The sequence below is a fragment of the Plectropomus leopardus genome, chromosome 1, assembly GCF_008729295.1.
Source record: "Plectropomus leopardus isolate mb chromosome 1, YSFRI_Pleo_2.0, whole genome shotgun sequence".
Taxonomy (NCBI): Eukaryota; Metazoa; Chordata; class Actinopteri; order Perciformes; family Serranidae; genus Plectropomus; species Plectropomus leopardus.
The window spans coordinates 19,216,264-19,239,396 of NC_056463.1; the positions used below are offsets into that span (position 1 = coordinate 19,216,264).

The 23,133-nt window shown below is 37.3% G+C and overlaps 1 protein-coding gene across 1 annotated transcript in view; it reads left to right on the forward strand.

Annotated features, from left to right (window-relative positions):
• Window positions 1-29: 29 nt before the first annotated feature.
• The window catches only part of nfat5b (nuclear factor of activated T cells 5b), a 39,756-nt gene continuing 16,652 nt past the window's right edge, over window positions 30-23,133 (forward strand). The window contains exons 1-2 of the mRNA XM_042488888.1: window positions 30-269; window positions 21,553-21,678. Of these exons, the coding sequence (XP_042344822.1) occupies window positions 197-269; window positions 21,553-21,678 (199 nt within the window). The 5' untranslated portion in view covers window positions 30-196. The remainder of the gene's footprint in view (window positions 270-21,552; window positions 21,679-23,133) is intronic.

Consider the following 23,133-nt stretch of genomic DNA (forward strand, 5'->3'; position numbering starts at 1 on the left):
GGACCGCGGGGGGATTCACGAGCCAAGTGACAGCGGAGACGGTTAACCAGCTACAGCTAACAGCAGGGTCACCTTAGTCACTACGGTCGTCCGAGCGCAAGTTTGAAGGTTTTCTGACTGTCAGAGAGGAATTAATATCGTTCAGTGAAGGTAACTGACTTGAAGGTGTCCGGTTTCCTCAGTCAGAGGGATTGCGATGCCCTCTGACTTTATCTCCCTTTTCAGCGGGGACCTCGACCTGAATTCTCCCAGATCCTTGTACTCAAAAGGTAACAACACCTTAAGTTTTCTTCACTTTTTTAAGTTTCTACTCAAGTCGTAGTTTGTGTTAGTAACGTTACCTGGTAGTAACTTTTCATGTAACTGTTGGTAACGTTCAGCCCCCTTAGTGTCATCTGTAAACTGCCTCGTGCCACTTGCCTGCCGTTAACAGTTAAGTTTGAATCCCAGTGCAAAGATGTCCACGGCGTCCTTCAGCCTGTACGTTAGGTTTTGTTTCTTGGGGCAAGGTGAAGTTTTTTTCTGTTTTTTTTTTTTTTTTCAAACTGAAGCCCTCAGCAGCTGCATGCACACCGGTCAGACCAGTTTACTTGTGCCAGTGCTGTCTATTATTTGTGGGTTGTTCGAAAAGGCCCCTCTCTCTTATATATATATATATATATATATATATTTTTTTCTTTATGTGTTTATAGTCATTTTTCTAATCAAACTCTGTTTTTTAGTTTTAGGTCATTTCCTTGTCACATTTTAATAGTGCTTTGCAATTTGTGGGACATTTCATGCCATGTTGTTAATAGCCTTTTTTCCCCCATGTTTTTAAAAGAAATCCTATTTCAAAGGTTTAAATACTTGCGAAAGGTGTTTGAGTGCTGTTCAAGAGCTAAAGAATTGTGACCAAGTTACTGTATATGCTGAACAGGATATAGGCTATTACATTTTAGAAATTAACTTAACTACACCATTTTTCTGCACTACTGCAAATATATCTTTGGAATTTACATAGTACAATTTCTTGTTATTCATGGTCAGATACATGTGCTGATACCTATATATCTGCAGTAAGCTAATGTTGGTCAGCCAGCTTATCATTCATGCTTTACATTACAAAGAGGTAAGGACTTCTGAGGTGAAAATAAATGTACTTCCCAATCAGAGGGAAAGCAGAGAGGGTCATGTGCTTGCTATCTTAGGGGGAAAAACATGCTGTATTGGAAACCCACTTTGTTCTGTGCAAGTACAGTGATTAGGCATTGAAATTGAATAGTTAAGGTTAGGACAGCCCATTCGTTCGGGAATAGAACCCAAACAGATCTAGTTTCCAGAAAAAATTGGGAAGCGACAACTTCCATGTTTGCTTGTGATGTCAGATTGGCTATTGTAAACAGCAGTCAATATTTGCAGAAAGTTCCTCCCTAGCATCATAGTTTTGCAAGAAACAAAAAATAATTTTGCAAAATCAAACAGCTGCTTGCCAGCTGTTTTACTGGAACTTTAAGGGCTTAAATTTTAAAAGATGCTTTTGAGATTTCTGCCAATATAATCCCATCTTTATACAAATCCCATTTTTTAAATACAATTTGCAGTTGATATTTTTTCAACACACTGTAGTATATTATAAACAGGGCCACCTTAGAATGAGGACAGCCTTGACTATACCAGAGACGGTTCAGAAAGAGCATATTTCATTATACTTCTATTAAGAAAACTGTAAATAGGAAGAAGATACAAAGTGTTGTGATCATGCAATGGATAAGCCAGTACCCATAACTGTATTCAAAACAAACAGTCCTTCTAATTCTTACCCTGCAGTATTAAAAACAATTATTAAAATGTTCACACAAAAAAACAAAAATTAGTGATCCCCAAGTCCTATAAAAAGCTTTTTTAAGATCAGTTTTTATCATTTAACTAATTTTATGATTTATTGATGCATTCAGTATTAGTTATGACTCAACAGAAAGCCGTTATACTGTTGACTTTTATCATTTCTTGTGCAAATCATAAGTCAGCTGATATTCTCTTGAGATCTAGATAAATAGCAACTTGTTCCTTAGCCTACCTTGTTTACTTACTTATCACACTATTGTGTATTTATGTCAGCTCAGTCGGCTCGGCTGTGTGTGAGAGGTGAAGTTAGTTTTGCATCTTGCCGACAAGGCCAACTCTCCCCCTGTTTGTCTGCAGCATTGTCCCTGTGGTTGAAAAGAAAATTTAATTTATCCATTTATGTCGTCAAACCCTCAGTATTGACAAGACAGACCTTACACCTGGATAAAAAAGAATTATTCTCTATTATGGACATCATATGGAGGAGATTGTAGCAGCTATTTGCAGTTATTTATTGGTTTGGGTTTTTTTCAGAAAGCTACACTGGACAGCTAAAACATGAGGAGGAATACATATTTTTAGCATGCGAGCCGTTCTGGGAATATAAAGGAAAAACGAAAACAATTGCACTCAAGACAGGAATGCCAGTCACACTACCTTTTGTGGTCCGTAATGGACTGCAGGTTAATGGACGCCATAAAATATATTCCCACCACATCAAAGGTGAAGAATGTTATGGCTTTCTCATAACTTCAGGTTAACAATTGTAAGACCACAAACTTCGACATATATTTTTTTGTTCATATTGACACCCACCAAAGCATGGTCAATCATTAACCCTCTGGCTGCCCTGTGTGTAAACCTGGGCTTAAATAGCACTCTATTAATATTGACTCTGCTGTGTTAAGCAAACTTGGCGGCATGCGCTTAAAAATACTTGATTGCCTTGAAAGCTTGTTGATATCTGATGATGAAAGAAAAAAAAATGCCGTAGAGGGAAAACATCTGAAAAATAACAAAAAGTATTAAGAGTTGAGCAATTTGCTGTTGCATTAAGTTTGTGTCTTTCCTGTCCTAAGCACATGAACAGATGGACTTTGTTCTCAAATCTATATTTTAAATATAAGGATATATTTTTGCTTGCTGTTTTAAATATTAACATAATTAATTCACAACTCATCAGTCTTTTGAAGTTAAGGTTATTGAAAGCATCATGAAGCATTGTCAGAATACTTGCATACTTCATACAGGTGGTTAGTTTGTAGCTTTGCTCGGTTATTTAGCCAGTGTCACAATGAAAGCAACCACACGATCATGCTTGTCATTGATACTGTTTTTCATAAGTATGCTCAGCCAGCCAACCCAGAATGACATAAATATGGGTCAGATACTATCTGTCCGAGAATCTACTACTGTGAATCTAGATACAGGTCTCAGAAGTAGAAGAGAGTAGTAGTAGTAGTAGTAGTAGTGGGGGGAGGAGGAGGAGGAGGAGGAGGAGGAGGAAAGAGTGGATGTTTCCATTCAAATCAAGGTAGCAGGATAGTCAGAGTGGGGGCTATTTGTATCTGTACCATTGCCATTGCAATCATTGTAGCGGGCTAGCTCTCATATAAACTAATGTATAAATTTACCATATTTAGGCAAGAGGCAAACTTACTAAGGTAAGGTTTTGCAGCAATGACCAAACAAACACTCGAGTAGTACATTTTCAAATAAGCAGTCTGTTACTTTTAAAACATTACTGTTACAGTTATTTCCTTGTTTCTTTTGTTACCATTAATTGTTGTTAAAAATGATGTACTGTAGCTGCCTCCAAAGAATGAGTGAGAGCCACTATTCAGCAGAAAGCTGAGCGGCATAGAGAGACAGCGAGGATAAACGAAATGTCTGTGGATTGAGCATACTTTTTATATCTTACTCTGTGAATTAAGGATTTATCTCTACCAAACCAGAGTTTTTTAAATAAAAAAAAAAAAAAAACAAGTGTAGGAATAGGCCAAAACAGAGTCCTCAAACTAGTGAGTGTGACACACTCCAAAATCCACAGACTTGGGTTGTCACCATAAAAACTACCAACAATCTCAGTTTTCTTTTGCACCAGTCAAATGACCATGGCAAACAGTTCAATGTCTTTTCTACTCATTTTGTTTCTATTCTGTTAGTAGTACTCACTTTTTAGGGTCTTTGCTGTTAACCTCAGTCTTTGGTTCTGGCACTCAGACTCCCCGGTCATATATGCAGTTGGGTTTTATCATGTTCATCAGCAGGACCCGCTGTCTACAGTGCCTCAGTGTAATGTTGGCACTGTGTATTCTGTGGTTAAAATTGGTGCAGTGGTGCTGAGCCCAGCAAAGAAACAGACGTATTATTGTCCAAAAACTTTTCTGTTAACTTTTCTAGGAGCTTTATGCACATTTTGACTGACGGGAACCAACTAATAGTGTTGGTTCCTGAACCCACAAGCTCCTGTAGTATTTTTCATCATCAAATACCGAGGTGGAGTTTCCAGTGCAGAGTAGTAATGTTAACATTTCAAGGAAGCTACATATACAGCTGACTTCTCGACTAATGTAAAGAAGAGCGAAAGAATTGTTTCATTCTGTATAGGTACACACTACAGAGGTAAAAAAATAAAAATCTAGGTCAAGCCATTTTTGGCATATCTGATCTTCCGTATTACCTTGTACGTCCTTTAAAAAAAGAGTGTCACACAATCATGCAGTGTTAAATTAATGAACTATATGTTATCAAAATATTGACAGCACGAGCCTAACATTTATAGAAAATTGCACTCGTCTAACAAATAACGATGCAGTATTTATTAAAGTCTTCTTAGTTAATTCCTGCAGTAAGCTGTTAATGAAAAGTTTGACAGCAGATATGTTAAAATAAAAGAGGAATCTTTTTTCTTCTTTCTTTTTTTCTGATTTGCTCGTATTGATTCAAATGTAAAGCCTGAATAATGGCACTGGATATAAAAATCACGTATATCCAGTGTTAGGGTTATTGCCAATAGATTCATTGTGTGTGTGTCTTGACAAAAACAAATGCAAATTACTCACACCTCCTTAACTTCTTTTAAATCTCCTTGATTAATCATTAACACTAACCAAACCTCAGTAAAAAGCCTAATCAGTCTCAGGTCAAAATATCACCTCCTCTGGTATTTACTGCACACTTGTGACTTTGTTTTGGCTGCAACAAATCAGTATACGAGTAGTTTAACATGGTAAAGCTGTAGCACCTTAATCTAATACTAAAGTGTCAATTTCATGTAATTTTCTTTCTCTTAAGTGAGGCTAAAAAAATTAGTTGCATTTAAAGAGTGGTTTCTGCTACAATATGTCAGTTCTATGTCATATATAGATAAGATCATTAGCCCTCCATTTGTTGTTCTCCTATTTTTGCACTTTATAGAAATATTTTGGTTTGCACTCAAAAGCTTGCATCAGCAATTTCTGTGTTGAAAATCTGAAATCTGAAAATTATCATCAAAATATCAGACAAACAAAAATAAGTATCTGACAAAAAATAATAAAAGATCCTAAAAATAGTATGAATCTTAGTATTTTATTTTAACTAAAACATTTCTGTCACTCGCTGCATGACTAATAGTCAAACTGATCCTGTTTTTTGGTTGTGCAGTGTGGCAGTTTGGTACAGTATGTACTATGTTGAACACTTTGATAGATTTAATGATCTGCAATGAAGTTATCAGCAAACCATAAAACTTAAAGTACCACAAGTATGTTGTCCATCTTTACTGCTCTGCCAGTCATATTCGTTTCACGAGAAGTGTAGAAGACACTCTTTCTCCTTGGCCTATTTTAGGTTAGCAGGTCAGTTATGCTCATGAAATGTAAGCAGATTTTTTGCTCACCCTGAAGCAACCACAGACACACATCAGCTGTTGAGAGGTGTAGCTTTGAAAAATTATTAAGTGGAACAAGATGTGGCATACCCCCCAGACATCAGTTTCTTTTTTGTTTCTTGTTCATAGAGCTGGATGGACGTGTTTCAGTAATTAAACTATAGTTTCTGTCAGTTAATCTGTGGATGATGTTATATTTACATGCCAAAATTGAGAGGAAGGAGGAGATGCATTTTTCAGATTTAGCTTGTTTAGTGTTGTCAGTGTCTGTTAAGTCAAAAGGAGCCGTGCAGGAGGCCATGATGCTTTTGCTTCCAATCATCACACTCACACTTTCTCACACTTTTCTGTGAAAAGCCCAAAGCACCTGTGAGATCTAACATCCACTGCTTGTGTTTCTCTCCAGAGCAAGATGATTCTGAACTAAGACATTAAATATTAAGCGTGGTGAATCTTGGCTAGCAGGAGTCTTTCCATTGGCAGATGAGAAGCAGCAGGAGTTTACAGATAAGCTGTACACACCATATTCCACACTGCCAGGGTATTTTCTGGCACAAATGAGAGAAATGTAGCACCTAAAGTGTGACCTATTGAACAGTAACTTATTATAATTCTTTATAGTATTAAAATAAATATTTTTCATGCTACATCGTAAGCACATGAACAAGGCCACAAATGCCTCTACCTGCCTACAGGAAGGGAAGAAAAAAAATAGTGAGTATGCGTTAAAACATGTTTAACCCTTTAACACCGGGATTGACATCAGTTTTCTTGTGCTGCATTTAGTAGCCTTTAACCTCTTAAACCTGAGAAAACTTCTTTCAACCAGATTCAAAAATAGGACATGCACATCCTGTAGTGGGTGCTGGATCCAAGATAATTACATATTTAATTTTTTTTACAGGAAAAAAAAGAAAAATGTTTTCAGCTTTTTAGCATTTTAAAGGTAATTTTCTTGTTTTTGTTTATATTGGGTTTTTTTTCTCCAATTTTTCAGGTCAGTTTAAATTTTTATTAATTTCTCATCCTCTTGCCACGTTGTTAAATAAATCAAGGTAATTTGCTCAGGTTTTAAAGGGTTATATGGTGAGTTTTGTTTACTACATAGTCACTACATTTTTATCTTGCTTTGAATGGATGCTGACAAACCAGAACACCAGGTTTTTGTTATTCAATATACCAGCCTTACAATAAGCCCTCCTTTTGTGCAGCATATCATATTCATTTTTTGTTGCCTCTGTGCCAAAGAGCTGTTGATTCAACTCTTTTGGAAGGCTGAATGTTGTGGTGAGGTATTGTTTGATTGTAATGTACTTAAGTAAGCTTCCAATCTGAAACTAGTTGACCTTTAGCACCTGACTCTGACTCTACCTTAACTCATCACCCCCATCCTTCTGCAACAGTTGTCCTGTTGACTTTTAAGTAAATTATGCTGTTAATGGATAATGGTAATTAGCTCATGCATCATCCAACTATGTTCTACATTTTTAACAACATCCTGAAGTGATTTTGCTGTTGCAATTACAGTTGATGCATTTAATAGTCTTGAATTTGACATTGGTTTAATGCAGTTATGGTACAGGCAGCACAGATTAGGTAAGGCCATGAAGTATTGCTTCAGGTTTGCGTGTCAGTATGTCTAATATCCATGTGGATCTGATTAGCTAAGTTTTTGTGTGTCGTGTCATGATCATCATAGGAGAAAAATATTTTTTGATGTAAAATGGAGAGTGTGAACTGTGAAGTGCAAAAAAAAAAAAAAAAACACGCAGGGTTGCAACAATCAATAGTTTCAATTATCGAGTAATTTCCAACTGACAACTTTCTCAAATCCCAGGGGACATTATTAAATGTAAAAACTAAAGGACAAGAGATCAGTCGTTTCTCCAAGTGCCCCAAAGCCACGTAATATGTTTACATTCAGGTGACAAAGCCCTCCAACTGCTGCAGTACATATGACACGAACCAAGGAGCAAGTCAGGTGACATTGTTATAGAGTGACAATTTCAGTAAAGGGAGGAGGTGGGGGTCGAACTTTGATACCATTGTTCGTTTACTGTTTCGAACAGTCAATGTTTTTTTTGTTTTTGTTTTTGTTTTTTATTTTAAATTTTGTATAACCACAGTTGTTCCCTAATCACATTTATTATTTAACCATTATGATGAATGTCCCCTAGAAGAGTTCAAAGAGCTCCAGAAAAACTTGTAGTTTAGAGAACAACTTTATTGTTCCAGCAACTACAAGTGTTGCTGGATCTCTTTGACCTCTTTAAGACTTTCTTCTTTGTGCACCTTAGAAGTTGGTGAAGGTGTGCCAGAAACCCCCAATCTGCTTCTACAATGAATGTGCCCTAACTTTTAACATTCAGCCTTTTCAACCCAAACCACAATCTTGCCCTAAATTAAACCATGTCATCATCGCATCATAAAACAGATTTATTATTCAGGAAACCCATCTATGGCATTCTCCAGGAGGCATGGACAAACAACTTGGAGGACTTGTTGCAATTTGTTTTGTCTGAACAACAATCAGAAATATAATACATTACATTATAATGCAAGACAGAGAAAGTCAGAACATTCTCAGATTTAATGACTTGGAGCCATCAAATGCTTGCTTAAATAACTACTTCAACCATTAATCAGTTATCAAAATAGTACTATAATATTAATTTTCTGCCAGTCAAGTGACCTTACCAGTTAACTGACTGATAGTTGCAACTTTAATGAAATACATTTCTACCCTTTTCATCTGCATATAAAGCCCAGATCAGACCAAAGATAAGCGCCAAGACAAGTTGAAACATGCAGCCACTTGCAGCGTGCCTGTCTGCAAAATTATATAAATGTGCTACTTCACACCAATGCAGCTCAACGAGATGGTGTATTGCCTCTATAGCAACAACTCTTTGTGCTTCCGTTTGGACTTACAGCTTGTTGGGCTTATTTTGTAGCTGTATATAATTTGAAGCTTCTTAAAATAAGGGTGAGGAAAGCGATAGTGAGATGCTTGCTACAGCTGCATCTCTAATAGGCTGGTGGTGAAACAAAGAAAACATAAACAAAACGACATGAGCTTCAGATGGACCATATTCAAGGAGGATGGTGCCCGGCAGGTCAGTGGGGACAAAGGGCTGCTGTCAGAAATTGTAGCAGCAAGTCGCTGCATGTGGACACATTTCCACAGGTCAGTTTCAGGTCCAAAACTTTGTACCTGTGAAGATCTCCATATTGCAGGCCACATGTTGCCTCATTTTTGTCCCACTACCCCACTTAGAGGAGTAAAAAAAATGCCCTCAGGTTTTTTCCCCCCTGCCATGGATGCTTTGAAACAAAACAGCAGTCACTTCATGGTTTCAGATTCCTGCTCCAGATTTATGGACAGTGTTGGTTTTCTTTAGGTGATGAGACCATGTCTGTTGACTTTATACAACCCATAACATCACAAGCTTTCTTCATAGCGAGGCTCCTACAAGGAGGTATTTCATGACCTTTAAGAATGCTGTATGGCTTTTAACATAAAGTATTCAAACAATCCAGCCCACGGCCTAACTGTTGTGGTATCTCAATATCCTGTGCTTTCATTTCTTTTTTCTGAGTCATCTGCTGCTTCCTTGGCAGACTGGCAGGGCTGGAACGGACTGGCCGATTTACCCTGCATCCTGTCATTGTTGGTACTCTTACTTGCTGTCTTTATTGACCTGACACTTAAGGGTTTGGATACTGAGAGAATCCCGGTAGGGCCAAGACCAGGAGAAAGGATCAGATTCTTGTAGCAGATGAATTCTCTTGGTTCAAGTAGGACCTACTGTATGTCTTTTCTGTTTTAACTGTAAGGTGATAACCATACTGCAGTGTTAAGAAAAAAGAAGGTGTCACTGAAGGGGGTGCTAACCAATTTTAACTGCTAAAAATGTATCTACTTAACATCAAGAACTTGTGGCCATTAAGACCAACTGGTGCGTCGCCTCATGTCTATTGTGTCTTGGCCAAAAAATTACACTTAAAGTCACAAGGCCACTAAATGTGTGTGTTTTCTTTAACACATTCAGAAGCTACTGGAGGTCTGCTTAGCTCCTGACTACATTATGGTCCCTTTAACCTTGTGTAAAGTTTTTCTGCTATAGTGTAACTAATTAAGGCCACATTCGCTTCTAGCCCCCCACACACAGTGGAATCTCTTGCCTCAGGACAAGTCAGTGCAAGTCAAGGTGAACTGGGTCTATCTTCAATAGCTTTACTTACATTTATTGCCATCCCTATGCCCCTTTTTTACATTTGTCTTTGGCTATTACTTTATATTCCTTTCCCTTGTCGCAGTGAGGCACAATAAATTGCTGCTGCCTCAGAAAACAGTAAATGTTGTTCATTTTTATTATTTGTCAAATCTTATTGCTTTAATTATTGTAGTAACAGCATTTTTGTCTGTCTCCCTCTTGTCATTCCTTTATGCATCAGAGTTTGGTAAGAAAAAAAGGGAGTTTCTTTGATGAGTTAAATAAGATGTCATCATCAGAGACGGCAGTGCTCATTGCTCATAATCACAGCAAGCCACAACGCGCTCAAATAAACAGTAAAAATCAAACTGCACACCTTATAAGCTGCTTTCAGAATGACTTTTTGATTGTTACAGTGGTGTTTTGAGCAGTAACAATTCTTCCTCCAGGAGCTTTATGTTGTACATTTTTACTTGATCAGACAATACTGTAAAAGGAATCTCCCCCATATCTACCTGTGGTGACCCCAAATAACTTATTCCTGCTATAACAGTCTAAGGCAAGAGCAGCTTCATTCAGTTTTTGTGGTAAAGGTGTTTGCTAATTTGGATCACCTTTTTCCCAGTCTGCTGTCGCTTTTCCTGACTAATCAGACATTCCAGATCCTTAATTAGACTTCATGCCAAATCCTCTTAAGTAATTAATGTCTGAAAGCGTAGGCTCAGTCTAGCTCTGCAAGGTGAGCTTTGGGGACACTGTCAGAAATCTGGAAAATGGCAGGTCTTCAAGAAATAAAACCTGGAAAATTAGGACAGAAATACTGTGCTGTATGTGTAGATCTGCTGTTTTTTTTTCAACTCTGTGATTGTTTTTAAATGAATTCTCACTTTACTGTTTTTTTCCATTAGATTTCTAGTCATACATTCTTACATTCGACTGTTCTATTTTGAATTTCTGAGTGCTTTAATAACACAATCAGACCTCCCAAGTCTATGCTAAATGTAAACTGACCCAGTGCCAGCTGTATTATCTGTTTATTCCTACTTTCTTATCAATAGAGTCAACAGCTTCCATCAGAAATCAGTCAGCAAGGTTTCCAAAACAGGACCTCTGTTGCTATATTTACATCATGCATCATGCAACAAAGACTGACTGGGGTCAGTTGCTGTGTCCAAAATCACAAACTCTTCATTACTCACACTAAACAAAGTGTGTAAACAAAGTGTTAAAACCTCAATTTGCCGTTTTACAGGGGAGGTCCCATGCCAGACTTTTTCTTGGCTAGATCCAGCAACTTTCATGAGTCTCAAGTTATTGTGTGGTTATGGATTCAGTAAACAAGATAAGATATATTATTTAGCTAGTTTGAGAGGTTCAGGGAGACGATGTTATTACTGTCAGGCAGAGTCGGGCTAGCTGTTTAAAAATATAGAGGTGTTTTGTAATATCTTGTGGGTTGGGCCAAATGATTGGTATGATATAGAAATAAAAAATAACGGAGTAACTAAAAAAAAAAAGCTGTTGTGTCCAGTTTTGTTGTGATTCCTTTCCAGGTTCCGACTTATTGTGGTTAGTGTTGGCAGCTTGGTGATGTCACTCTGTAGATGAGTGCGTGCGTTGTTGCTAAAGGCTCTTCCTGTTGCATCAGCACGGTTTTCCTGAAAGCCGGACAGAAACGCCTGTGTTGGCACACAGAACATTTTGTTGAACAGTTGTATAATACTGTAGGTGTTACTGTTTTTGTGTGTGTGTGTGTGTGTGTGTGTGTGTGTGTGTGTGTACACTCCTCTGATTTAGAAGGAAACAGTAATTTGAGAAACCTCTCATCACCAGCTAGGCTTGATTTCACTGGAACTGTCTTCTAGATGCTTAGCACGTTCCAGTAGTGTAAAAGCATGCCATTTTTTGGTGAGTGTGCATGTGTGTGAGCTTGCGTGTGTGTGTGTGTGTGTGTTGTCCTCTGTAAATACTTTGAATTCCTCTGCTTTTTGAAGTCCTGCTTTCATGTTAAGCTCATTGTCTGTTTCATCTTTTTGAGTCCAATGGTAACACAGAGCCATAAGTACAATGCATACAAAGCATAATTCTCGGCCAGAATATGACTGTATTTTTCCCACAATTACACACAGTAATCCCATTGCACTGGTGTGAGAAAGTCAAGTATGACTAACGATCAACTTTTTTTCAGACCTGACCTGTAGCTGGACTGTTTGGCCCTCACAGGAGCCATAGTAGGCTGTTTTGTAAAGTCAGGATAGAGGTGGGTGTTTGTTGAGAGCAAGTCATGTAAACGGATGCCTGGAGGTCGTTCCTGGTCACTTTGGGATTAGCTGGACTGAAAATGTGACATGCCAAACACTCTGAGCCTAGTGTGACACTAATGACTGATTGAAGCCTGGCTGACCTTCACTGTAGAACTAACATAACAGGGAAGCTGTGAGAACTCAAATATAAGTAGGATTGCTGGAATTGATAATTAACACAGAATTTTACCCTTAATTTTCATATAGACCTTCTACAGGGAATATGAATTGATATTTTGAGCAGTATTTGATCTGTATTCCTTTCTTTAGTTCATAGTGACCCAGTGGATTCCCTTTTAATTACTGTTGTAAGATTAGCACTGCCCCTAACAGCCCCCATAATGAACTCTGTCTGTAGTCAGTGTTTTGACTTTTCTGCCATATTGTCCTTTGTTTAAGGTTGAGTTAATAATTGGGTTACTGCCAGAGGCTTTGGAGTAAGTGTTGTGTGTAGGATTTGCTATTTTTAGAGCCATAGGGGCAGTGGGGTAAAAAAAGGTCAAATATGTTTAAGTTGAGTGAAGAGTTAAGGTAACAGTGTGTCAAAAAAAAGCCAATATGAAATCCTCTTTTTTTTCCCAACAACCACAAAATATTAAATTTACCACCATGGACAATTAAAAAAAAAAGAAAAGAAAAGAAAATTTTCACATTTAGGATACTGGAGTCAAAATATTTTGACTTTCTTTCTTAAAACATTGATCAAATTGATTATTGATATTAAAAGTGCTGTCACTGTTGCTGTTAACCCTTTAAAACCTGAGCAAATTGGCTTGATTTCTTTCAAAAACAGAAGGGAATGAGCAACTAAACTAAGAGATGACCCAAAAATTTGCAAGAAATAAGTAAAAAGTGACAAGAAAATTACGCGAATGAGAAAAAAAAGAAAGAAGGAAAGAAAAAAAGTATAGTCATACAAAATGAAACAGAAGACAAGGAACGGATCTCAGAAAAGTGCTAGAAAAAAATCTAATATTTCTGAAACATAATTTTAATTATATACGATAATTACAATTATAGCTTTATGATCATTTTTCTGTAGCCTTTATTAAAAATATCAAAATCTATTTATTTCTTGCAGTTTCCAGAACATTCCTTGCAAAGTTGCTCATTGCCTCTTTACGCATGTTTTTTTTTTTTTTAAAAAAAAAAAACAACCTATTTGCTGTTTCTTGAAATACCTCTGAAAGGCGTTTGAATGCAGCACGGAAAAGGTGATGTCCATTCAGGTTTTAAAGGGGTAAACAATCAAAAATGTACGTTCATGATATGCTTGTGTAGCTATATCTAATCCAGGTAAAGGAGCATCAGACAGTAACAGTGATTTTACTCATCTTGTCTGTTCTAGTGTGGTAATTATCATCTGTTTCTTCATCAGAAGAACAATGGTGTCATCATCCTTCCGGAGTGGTTAAATGCAATGATGACACCTCCAGTTAATAAGGCTGCTATTGTGCAGTAGGCTGTACAGTAACCATTGTGTCTTTCTACATGTTTTGAGTCATCCTGTCAGATGTAGCTATTTAGAATTTATGAGTGACAGGCACTACAGTCAAAATGAAAGGTGAGTGACCTCGGCTCCACTTATCGCTGATCTTATAAGGGATCATTGAGGGAGTTCCAGGGTGTCCATAGAAAAAGTAAATTCACAATAGAAGACAGACTAATGTGACTAAGAGTGAATATTCAATTCATCTTCTGTTGTCTCTTCAGCTGTATTTTACAAGTAGGGTTGCCAGCTGTGCAGGAATTTGAATAACTTCATAATTGAGTGGAGAGTGCTTATAAATATGAAAATACAGCACTCATATCAGCAGGCAGTGGTATGCCTTAAGGCCAGTTAAAGCTGGACTATTCTGATGCAGAGAGAATGTACTAGTTCTAGTTATTTCTGTTAGAGAAAACTTATAGTGTTATTCAAATTGCACTAATTTTACTGTAAAGATGTTTTGTTGTTGTTTGTTACTATAACAAAGAGTAACTGTTTTTATTACTCCTCCTAAAAGTGATTTGAATTTTACATGGTTTTATTTATTTTGCTGTTGGATTGCTAAATATAGATTGCACTACATTCCTTTTACTTGAAGTAATTTAATATCACACTGTAAACACAGATTACCAGTTAAGCTTGAGCTATTTTTTGTTGGGGAATAATGCCCTACAGTGTATACTCTGTCATGATTGAAGATGATGTTATACATTATTGAAATATAAATGACAAGCTTTAAAATTTGTGGTTATATTAATCGAGTAGTAAAAAATAATAGTTAGATCAATAAAAAAAGAATCAATAGATTAATCGATAAAAAAATAATCGTTTGCTGCAGCCCTAAATATGTGTCTGTCAGTGTGTAACCATTAAGGGATCCTTGGCAAAAAAAAAAAAGGTTGCGAACCAAAGACTAGCAAACACGGAAACTGTGTGAAAAAATGCAGTATGTGATATATAGGCCGCTTAAATTATGACCTGTCAGCCTTCACTATCTGTATTGACCTACAGTAAAATGATATAAAAACCCTTAATACTCACCTCAGGAAACCTCATGAAAGTATGACTTATAACTCGTGACCATGATGGTGATGAAATTTTACACCAGATATTGATCACTGAAACAGCTTACATTATATGATAAGGTTTTACAGAACCTTATCATATACACTTTCTAGAAATAAACATGTCATGATCAAGGTTTGTGAAGGTAAACATGCTTTGAAGTTATGACAACTATAATAATATCAGGAAGCCGACTTTCTTCTCATCACATTACCTGCCGTTGGCTTATTCTAATCTGTTTATTACTGCTGTTTTCATGATTTTTGGCTTTGCGTGCATGTGGCCTTTCTCATCTGCTACTTGCTATTAAAGAAATACTTTCTGACCGCAGAAGTCACACCCACCGGATGTTTTCACTTCATGACATGTACACTCATCCCACCTCTGCATTCACTCATGTTCATTGTTTTGTCACTCCACTTCTAAAATATTCATATTTTTTGACAAGTTCATCCAGCTTGTAAATAAATCTCAGTTGCCAGTTTATTAAGTGTAACTACCAATAACTGCAGCAATAAATCATAACTTCATGAAGGTTATAATGCTTGGTTTTTGTTCAGCTGTTGTTTCAACTTTGTGATCATTTTTGAGGCTGCAGTTTGTGTTGCTTTTGATATTTAATTGTGTTGAACTGAGAGTTGCTTTAGATATTTAGTCTGCTTTCACTGACGCTGTAATTTTCACCAATTTAACCGCAGTTCTTACTCTGTTGTATTGGCTGGCATTCTGGGGATAACTGTTTGTGGTGTTATGAAATATGCAAACACAACCACATTTTGAGAAAGAAAGTAATCTACTTACCATGTTAAACTCAAGTTTGTGTCACTCAATGCAGCATTTAGACCAGGAAAAGACACATTTAAATTACATCACAATATTGAAGTACAGTGCATCACAGTTAGTGATCAACTACTCATATGGATCAAAAAGCTTAGGACAGAATCATTCATATACAAATACTGTTAAAATAATCTGCTTATTGTCGATAAATGTCAACGTCAGATGGTAATCTGCATGAGAAAGAATTTACCCACTCAGATGTGATCTTTGTAAGAGGTTTCCACTGTATTTCAAATTCAAAGCAATATCTTTGATATTATAATATTTGAGAGTTTTAGAAAATTACAATGATTTACTAACCAATATTCATTTTGAACATAAAAACATAAACAAACATCAATGGAAAGGATCCCTTAAATTTGATCATTTAAGAATAAGTAACCAGAGCAAGGCATTTTGCTGTTAATTGTCAGTGCTTAGACAATTTACCAGCTGGGCTCTAATCATGGTATTAATAATCTATGAATATGACTAGATCTATGTGTATAAATATGCAAACAATGACCAAATACAGGAAAGCTTAAACTGCTGACCATTTCACTTCCCACTTGATCAGTGAAAGTACTAATAGCTGAACCTCTGTGCCAAACGAATTACCTAAAACTAATTCAAGTTTCTCTCCAGCATTGATTAAACACCTAAAAAGTTTTTTTCATGAAAAAAGTCCCTTCATGCCTTAAAGGTATACTATACAAGATTCGATCAGTTACTATTTGTAAACACGTTCACCAGCAAAAGTGAAAGTAAAAGTCAACCCTAGATTCAATGTCATTTGGCGTTTAGCCTTGCTATTTTGCATTCTTTCTGCGCTGTGTCTCTTGAATGTGTTCTGTTTACAGTCTGGCACCTAGTTGCAACCTCGGCGCTGTCGGGATTCAGGCCCACAAAATGTCCTGAACACAGAAAATAAGACAATAAAGGCAGAGGGCAGAGTCTCTGCCCTCTGCAGAGAGAAATAAATACAGCACACACTTCTAGTGGGTCATAAGTGATGGTTTTAAAGGGATTATGTCTATATGAGCCTATACATTGAAAGAAAAATTCTGCATACTTTATCTTTAAAAATGGCTTCGATGTAAGTTTTATCCTTTGCCTTATTTAGTATGCAGATCTATGAATATGCATATTAGCCCCTCTGTAACTGCTCACCCTCGACCCACAAAACTCTGCTTGATGTATATTAGAAAAACCTCGTTCCCATCTGCTAGCTCTGATAAGTTGAAGTGAAAATGAGAGTAAAACTGAACATGCAAAAAATACTGATATGTAGCTACACCTGGCTTCTCTTCTGCAGTGCTTTGTTGTTTCTCTGTAAAAAAAACTAGGGGGACTTTAATTTTTTGAAACCTGGAGCAACATCACCTTTCTTGTGCTGCTTTCATATGCCTTTCACAATTATCAAAACCTTTGAAACCTGAGCAAATTTGTTTAATTTCTTTCAAAAACATGGGAAAAAGGCAATGAGCAATTTTGAAAATTATTTTTTGAAAGCTAGGGAAAAATGTCTTGGGCAAATTTCAAATTTCAAATTACGTTACAAAAACAATTTTTACAATTTTTAAGCTTTTTTCCCAGATTATTCCCTTGTTTGTTTTTTTGTCTTTACTTACTTTTTCTTTTTTTTTTTTTTTTAGTTATTACTATTATTTTACACTTATTGTCAGGTAATTTTATCGTACAATTTTTGGGTAATTTATTCTTTCATTCATCATTTCCTTCTTCCCATGTTTTTTTTTTAAAAGGAATCAAGCCAAATCGCTCATGTTTTAAAGGGCTAATGTACTACAATTAGTAACATTGCAATACATTACAATAATTTTGTGACTTGGTTATTTGTTAATATGACACCAAAGTTGTGATCTCTCATATACTAATTCTTGCAATAAGAAATGTCTTGCATTAGCTATGCATTGATAAAGCAGTAATTGTAGTAAGAGTTTTGCTTGGGGTATTAGTGTCATCTCATAGTAATGGCTCAAATTAATTATGTGGGGACATGAGAATCATCTCTAGATGATTCAAATTTTTACCACAGTGGTTTAAAATAAGATTATCATGTATTATTCTGCACCCTTCATGCCCACCTCTGCACTCAGCTTTCGATAATGCAGTTTCATTTGCTGAGTTTCTCCACATTATCTCATCAGAGACATGAATGCTCTAAAGACTTCTCCCCGATCTGAGTTGCTATGGAGTCCCTGGCAGCCTTCATGTAGGCTTGGCTGTAAACATTTCAGGGTTGTTGTTCATGGTTTGCTGCAGGTGCCATCCCCCTTCGCCTTTTTTTTTCTTCCTTTGCTGCTTAGAATAATCTCAAGATGAACTGAGCTTAATCTTACCTTCCTCGTAACTTTTTGTTCAGCCGTATTCTACCAAGTTCAATGAATCCACTTTGTGAATCTCTGTAGCCTGAATTTTTCAACACATAAGAAGGTATTTCTATTGCTTCATTTCTGCTTGACAGGATTCCACATGACAATACCACTAACCTGTTGAGCAAGTTGAAGTACAGAGAGGGGTCTGGGTGGGAGCACAGTAAACAAGACAGGGAGAGAGGTAGGTGGAGTGGAGGAGGGGGACAGAAGGGGAGTTAAATCAGTCACTCAGCCAAAAAACCAGTGCCACGCCCCAGGTGCCAGGGCTAGTAAGAGCAAGCAGCAGGAATGTGAGGGAAATGAATGGGAGTGTAAGTCCTGCCATTCACATGGTGAGTGCTTTCTTTTTTCACCTTTAGCCTGCATTACTTACCATAAACCATATTACCGGGGATGACGGGTATAAAGAGCACAAGTATTTGAAGGCTGACTCCAAAAACTTTGATTTTAAATGTATGTTGTTTATTATTCATCATTATGTTTACACTGAACGTAAGTAGAAGCAAAATTTGTGACACACTTCATGAGGGTAGCCACTTTTCAAGTTGATATTCATCAAAATGTATTAATAGCATAAGTAGCCCTGATCAAAACTAACCACGTGGAGCATGATGTATGTCAGTTTGAATAGTTTTGGTCAGGCTTTAATCTGTTATTATGATGATCATAGATTGACGGAAAATGAAAGGTTTTCCTCAGTGGTCAATGGTCTGCACAACATAACTGCAGTCTTAAGTTAAAATCAAAACATCACGTGTGTGAGTGAGTTAGTGCAGTTTATTTCCCAGCTAACGAGGCTGAACCTTTTTGAGTTTTTAAACCTTCTCCCATGTGAAAGGGACAGTGTTTTGTCACGTGTAAATAAAGAATTGCACTCTGTCTGCTTACGAGGAAACAAATATGCCGCAAAATACTCCTTTTTTCACTCTTTAAAAACGTCAAGGGACTGTGGAAACACTTTGAACAGGCCAGCCAGTGATTCGAGACCACTGCTCTGAGAGAAGAGTACATATTTTCTGTCTGTGCGGTTGGCAATCTGTTTACTGGAAGCGCTGCTCACTCAGTGCACATGTCGCTGCATGTGCATTCAGCCAGTGAGCCCCAAGAAGACTGTAGAGTTAAAGTGTAAATGCAGGGGCAGAGAAAGTGTTTTTGTGGAGGTGGTGGGGGGCGTCTGTGTGCGTGTGCATGCATGTGTGCCTGTGATTTTGTTTGGAGAACTTAGCAAATAACCAGCAAAACCACACTAGAATCCTGTGTGTACGTGTGGTTCAGTGTGAGTTATATGAGTTTGCTGAGTCCAGATTTAAGCTCCCTTTCTGGGAACCAGCATTCCCTGCTCTTCTAAAGCGAGCTGTAAGAGACTGGAGGGCTTTGGGAATGAAGAGGCATGGGCTGGTTTCAGTATGTCCCAGGTTTGTCTATTGTACACAGCGAGTGGTAACAATGGGAGGGTTAAGTATCTGATATACACACCAAACCCTGGGACTCAGCTGCAAGTAATTAAAGCTGGCAGTTGGCAGAGAAGAGAGTCAGGCGACTGTAATGGCCGCTCTAAGTTCATACCATAATATTTGGATGATGAATCAGGCTGCTAGTAAAAGTGTTGTCATGCTGTTGACCCAAGGCTTTCTCCCCTCCCCATGTCCTGTTGGCCCTGAGGGAGGCACAGAGAGGAGAGAAAAAGGCTTTGTATGACCCTGCAGCCTGTTTAAAATGAGATGTGCTGTTTATTTGGTACACCATGGCTTTTGCTTTTACCTCAGGAGTCATTTTGTGCTTTTTCTCTATTCGGTTCGGTCCTCCTCAGTGTGTACTCAGAGCCCAGAGTTACTATCTTAGCTCAAATGAAATGGACAGTCTTGTGAAAGGACGTCCATTAATCATTAAAGAGGAGATGTAGTTTGGATACTTGCTTTCTACTTCCTTGTTTAAGGAAGCTTTGTTAAGGTAAACATAAGACAACAAGAACCTTTTGATTGATTAGTGAGAAAGTAAAAAAAAGTGCTCACCACCAGTAGGGCTGGGTATTAGTACCTGATATCTATAAGGTATAAATAACCCAGCACCAAATAGTATAAAAACTTTTTCAGTCAAGCGATACCTGATCCTTTTTGTACCCAGATCAAGAAAAAAAGACTATTTGCATGGTTTTGCTTGCAGCCGATAATTTCAAGTGTTCTACGATTTAATTCAACTTGTTATCAGCCAACTGCTGCAGCAGCTGCAACCCTTACAGGGTGTTTTGCTGTGACATTGAGCACCATGTAGTGTTTGGAGTTGGCAGGTCAGCGTGCAGCGATGCCACCTTCAAAAGTATGGCTTTACTACACGCCTGTCCCATCTGGTGGCCTTTTACACAACTGAATGCTTCCATTCACATGGTAGGCATTGAATAAAGTAACACAATATCAAATGAAGCACACTAGTGCTTTATGTATCACCTTAGGGGCACTGGTATTAACACTGGCATTGTGTTTTGTCCAAATAATAGTCCATCACCCAAATGTACTATATGTACAATTATATGAAACTCCCCAAGTGTTGTCACAGGAGTCAGTTGGGTCTGAAAACTTCAAGTTTGAATATGAAAAAAATATTGGGGTGTGTGGAGTTATTAAGAGGTGGCATTAGCAGACCTCTGTAGCCCGCTCCTCATCTCTGCTTTAGGCTCCAGGCTACATTAGCTGCTACTAGCCTAACATCTCTAGCCCAAATGTCTGACCAAACTGTTGGCGGTTGAGTTGTGTTGTGAATAATGTGGAAGGCTAGATTCCAGGCTTTGACAAGAAAGAAGAATGTGGGAGAAAATGTCAATAAATGGTTGTGCTGCATCAATTTTGCTACTTTTTTGCTCGCCATTTCCAACATTTTACAGAAAAGCAATGCTAAAATTGGTGCTATGCTCATTTAAGACTACCATATGGCAGGTGGTTACTGTTGTATAAACTAGATGGAATTTCAAATGAAGTAAAAGTCCTTATTAAAGTCATAATTATAAACAAGGTTGCATAATTATTCCCACATCACTCTCAGCTTTTTGATTACTCTTATCGTGTGCTAGGCTTTTGTTTCTTCAAATTATTGCCACCATCTTGGAGACGACAGGCAACAGCGTGGCTTGATAATTTCTTGCATATGTATAGCCGGTGGCAGAGTTCATCATTTTGGCAGGTGTTAACCTGTTTGGCATCAGAAGTGATGCTTGAATAATAAATAAAGCTCTGTCTGTATTGTGGTTTCTTCTTGTCATTCATCTGGTATGTTGCCAACCAGATCACGGTTATGTTATAACATATTGTGAAAGAGTTGTGATTTGAAATTGCTTTACCGTAATGTCTAAAGCTGTGATTACGAAATCAACATTAAATCAGATTAAGAGTAATGGTATTTCTGAGAACAGCATGACTCATGTCATTTACATGTTTTGTATCCATGACAAGTAGGTAAGCTGACACATGGGAATCCTGATCAACTTTTATCAACAAAAGCTGTTGAGTTCCTGTAAATACGTCACGTAATCATCCTTTTTATTTTTTCTTCTCCCTTCATTTCTCAACAGAGTCAGCGTATGATCTTCTTCCTAGAGAGCTACAGTTGCCTTCCTCCACTCAGCAGAGCCCAACAGTCATGAGTCAAAAGAGCGGTGGAGAGGCAGGGCCTCCCCCCTCAGCTGCTCTAGCATCAGGTAGGATCCCGCTTCTGTAATCTTTATTTCTCCTCTGTGAGCAGGACTGATCATGCCCCATCCCAAAAAACACAACACAGTCTGTACCTGTAGGCAGAAAAAAAACAGCCGGCTGCTCTGTGATACTCACACCAGTCCAAACAAAAAAACAAAAAAAAACAACAACCCCAAAACAACTTCTCATAAAGGAAGTTACATCATGGGAGTTAAGTCAGCTGAACATCTATCTGTAACTGCTTGTGAAATATTTGGTCAAGAGGGATAGTTGTTGTGAATACTTGTGATCTCCTCTATGTTGTGGTTTCTTGCAGCAACAAAGTGTTGAAATGTAGGTCATGCATTGCAGGTGTAGATAGTATATAGACTCATATAACCTTTTTCTTTGTGATACAGACAACGAAATTAAAGATAAAGATTAAGGGTTTAAATAGAACAAAGCCCCAAAATTGGTTATTATTTCAAAGAGTTGCGCAACCAGCACAAAATACGTTTGTATTTTTTCCACTTTTTTTTTTAGAGAATTAGAAAGGTTTGAGTGGCTGTGATCATCTTGTTAAATAAGGTGGAGAAAAAGCTCTAAACATTGCCACCGTGGTAATCGACATCAAAGTCTGTAATTTTAATATTTATAAATATGCATTATGCAAAAAATCACACAAATTAAGAAATATTTACCCAACATTATTCATTATGCATCAACATTAATAATGATAGTCATTCCTAGACAAGGATATTTAATCTTAGTAATAGTTTTGTCACAAGCAGACCATCATCACTGAAACTGAGACAGTTTGGATAAACATTAAGGGGTTAAAGATATGCAAGCAAGCAAGACGTTGATAAAGTCAAGTTAAGTGTCTGGAATAGTTTAAAAATTTGCAAAGATGAGCCCCTTAAGTTGAAGGCCAAAGAGGCCAAAGGAAAATGGTAAATCACAAATCCACATTGAGCTGGGCAAATCATCTGAAAACTCGCTGAAACAATACTTAAAAATGGTACGGCTGCTTAAATGGTGCCTAAACCGATACTTTAAGGAACGGCTTTCTTTTATTGCAAAGGCAAATTTAACCATGAATTTGAACAATCTCTGTGCCCACTAAGTGGCTAATTGTTCACTGAAGAAAATCATTTTGGCAGAGAAACTCAGAAGTCCAGAAGGGAGATACTGCAAAATACACAATTTAAGCTACCGCCAGTTTTTGTGGTTAATAAGCTTGTTTAGATGAACCACAGATGTTTTTTTTTCTTTTTCTTTCAGCAGATGACTTTTAACAGTCATAGGGAAACAATGTGCGTTTCACTAAAATGAACAGTTAAATTGTGTTAGGTTTTATGCTGACATTAAACATTGCAAAAGAGCAAAACAAGATGAGTTTACAGTGCACACACAACAGAGGGCCTACAGGTTTGAAGCATATTTAAAGAATCATTTTTAGTTCTGAGAAATCTGAACTC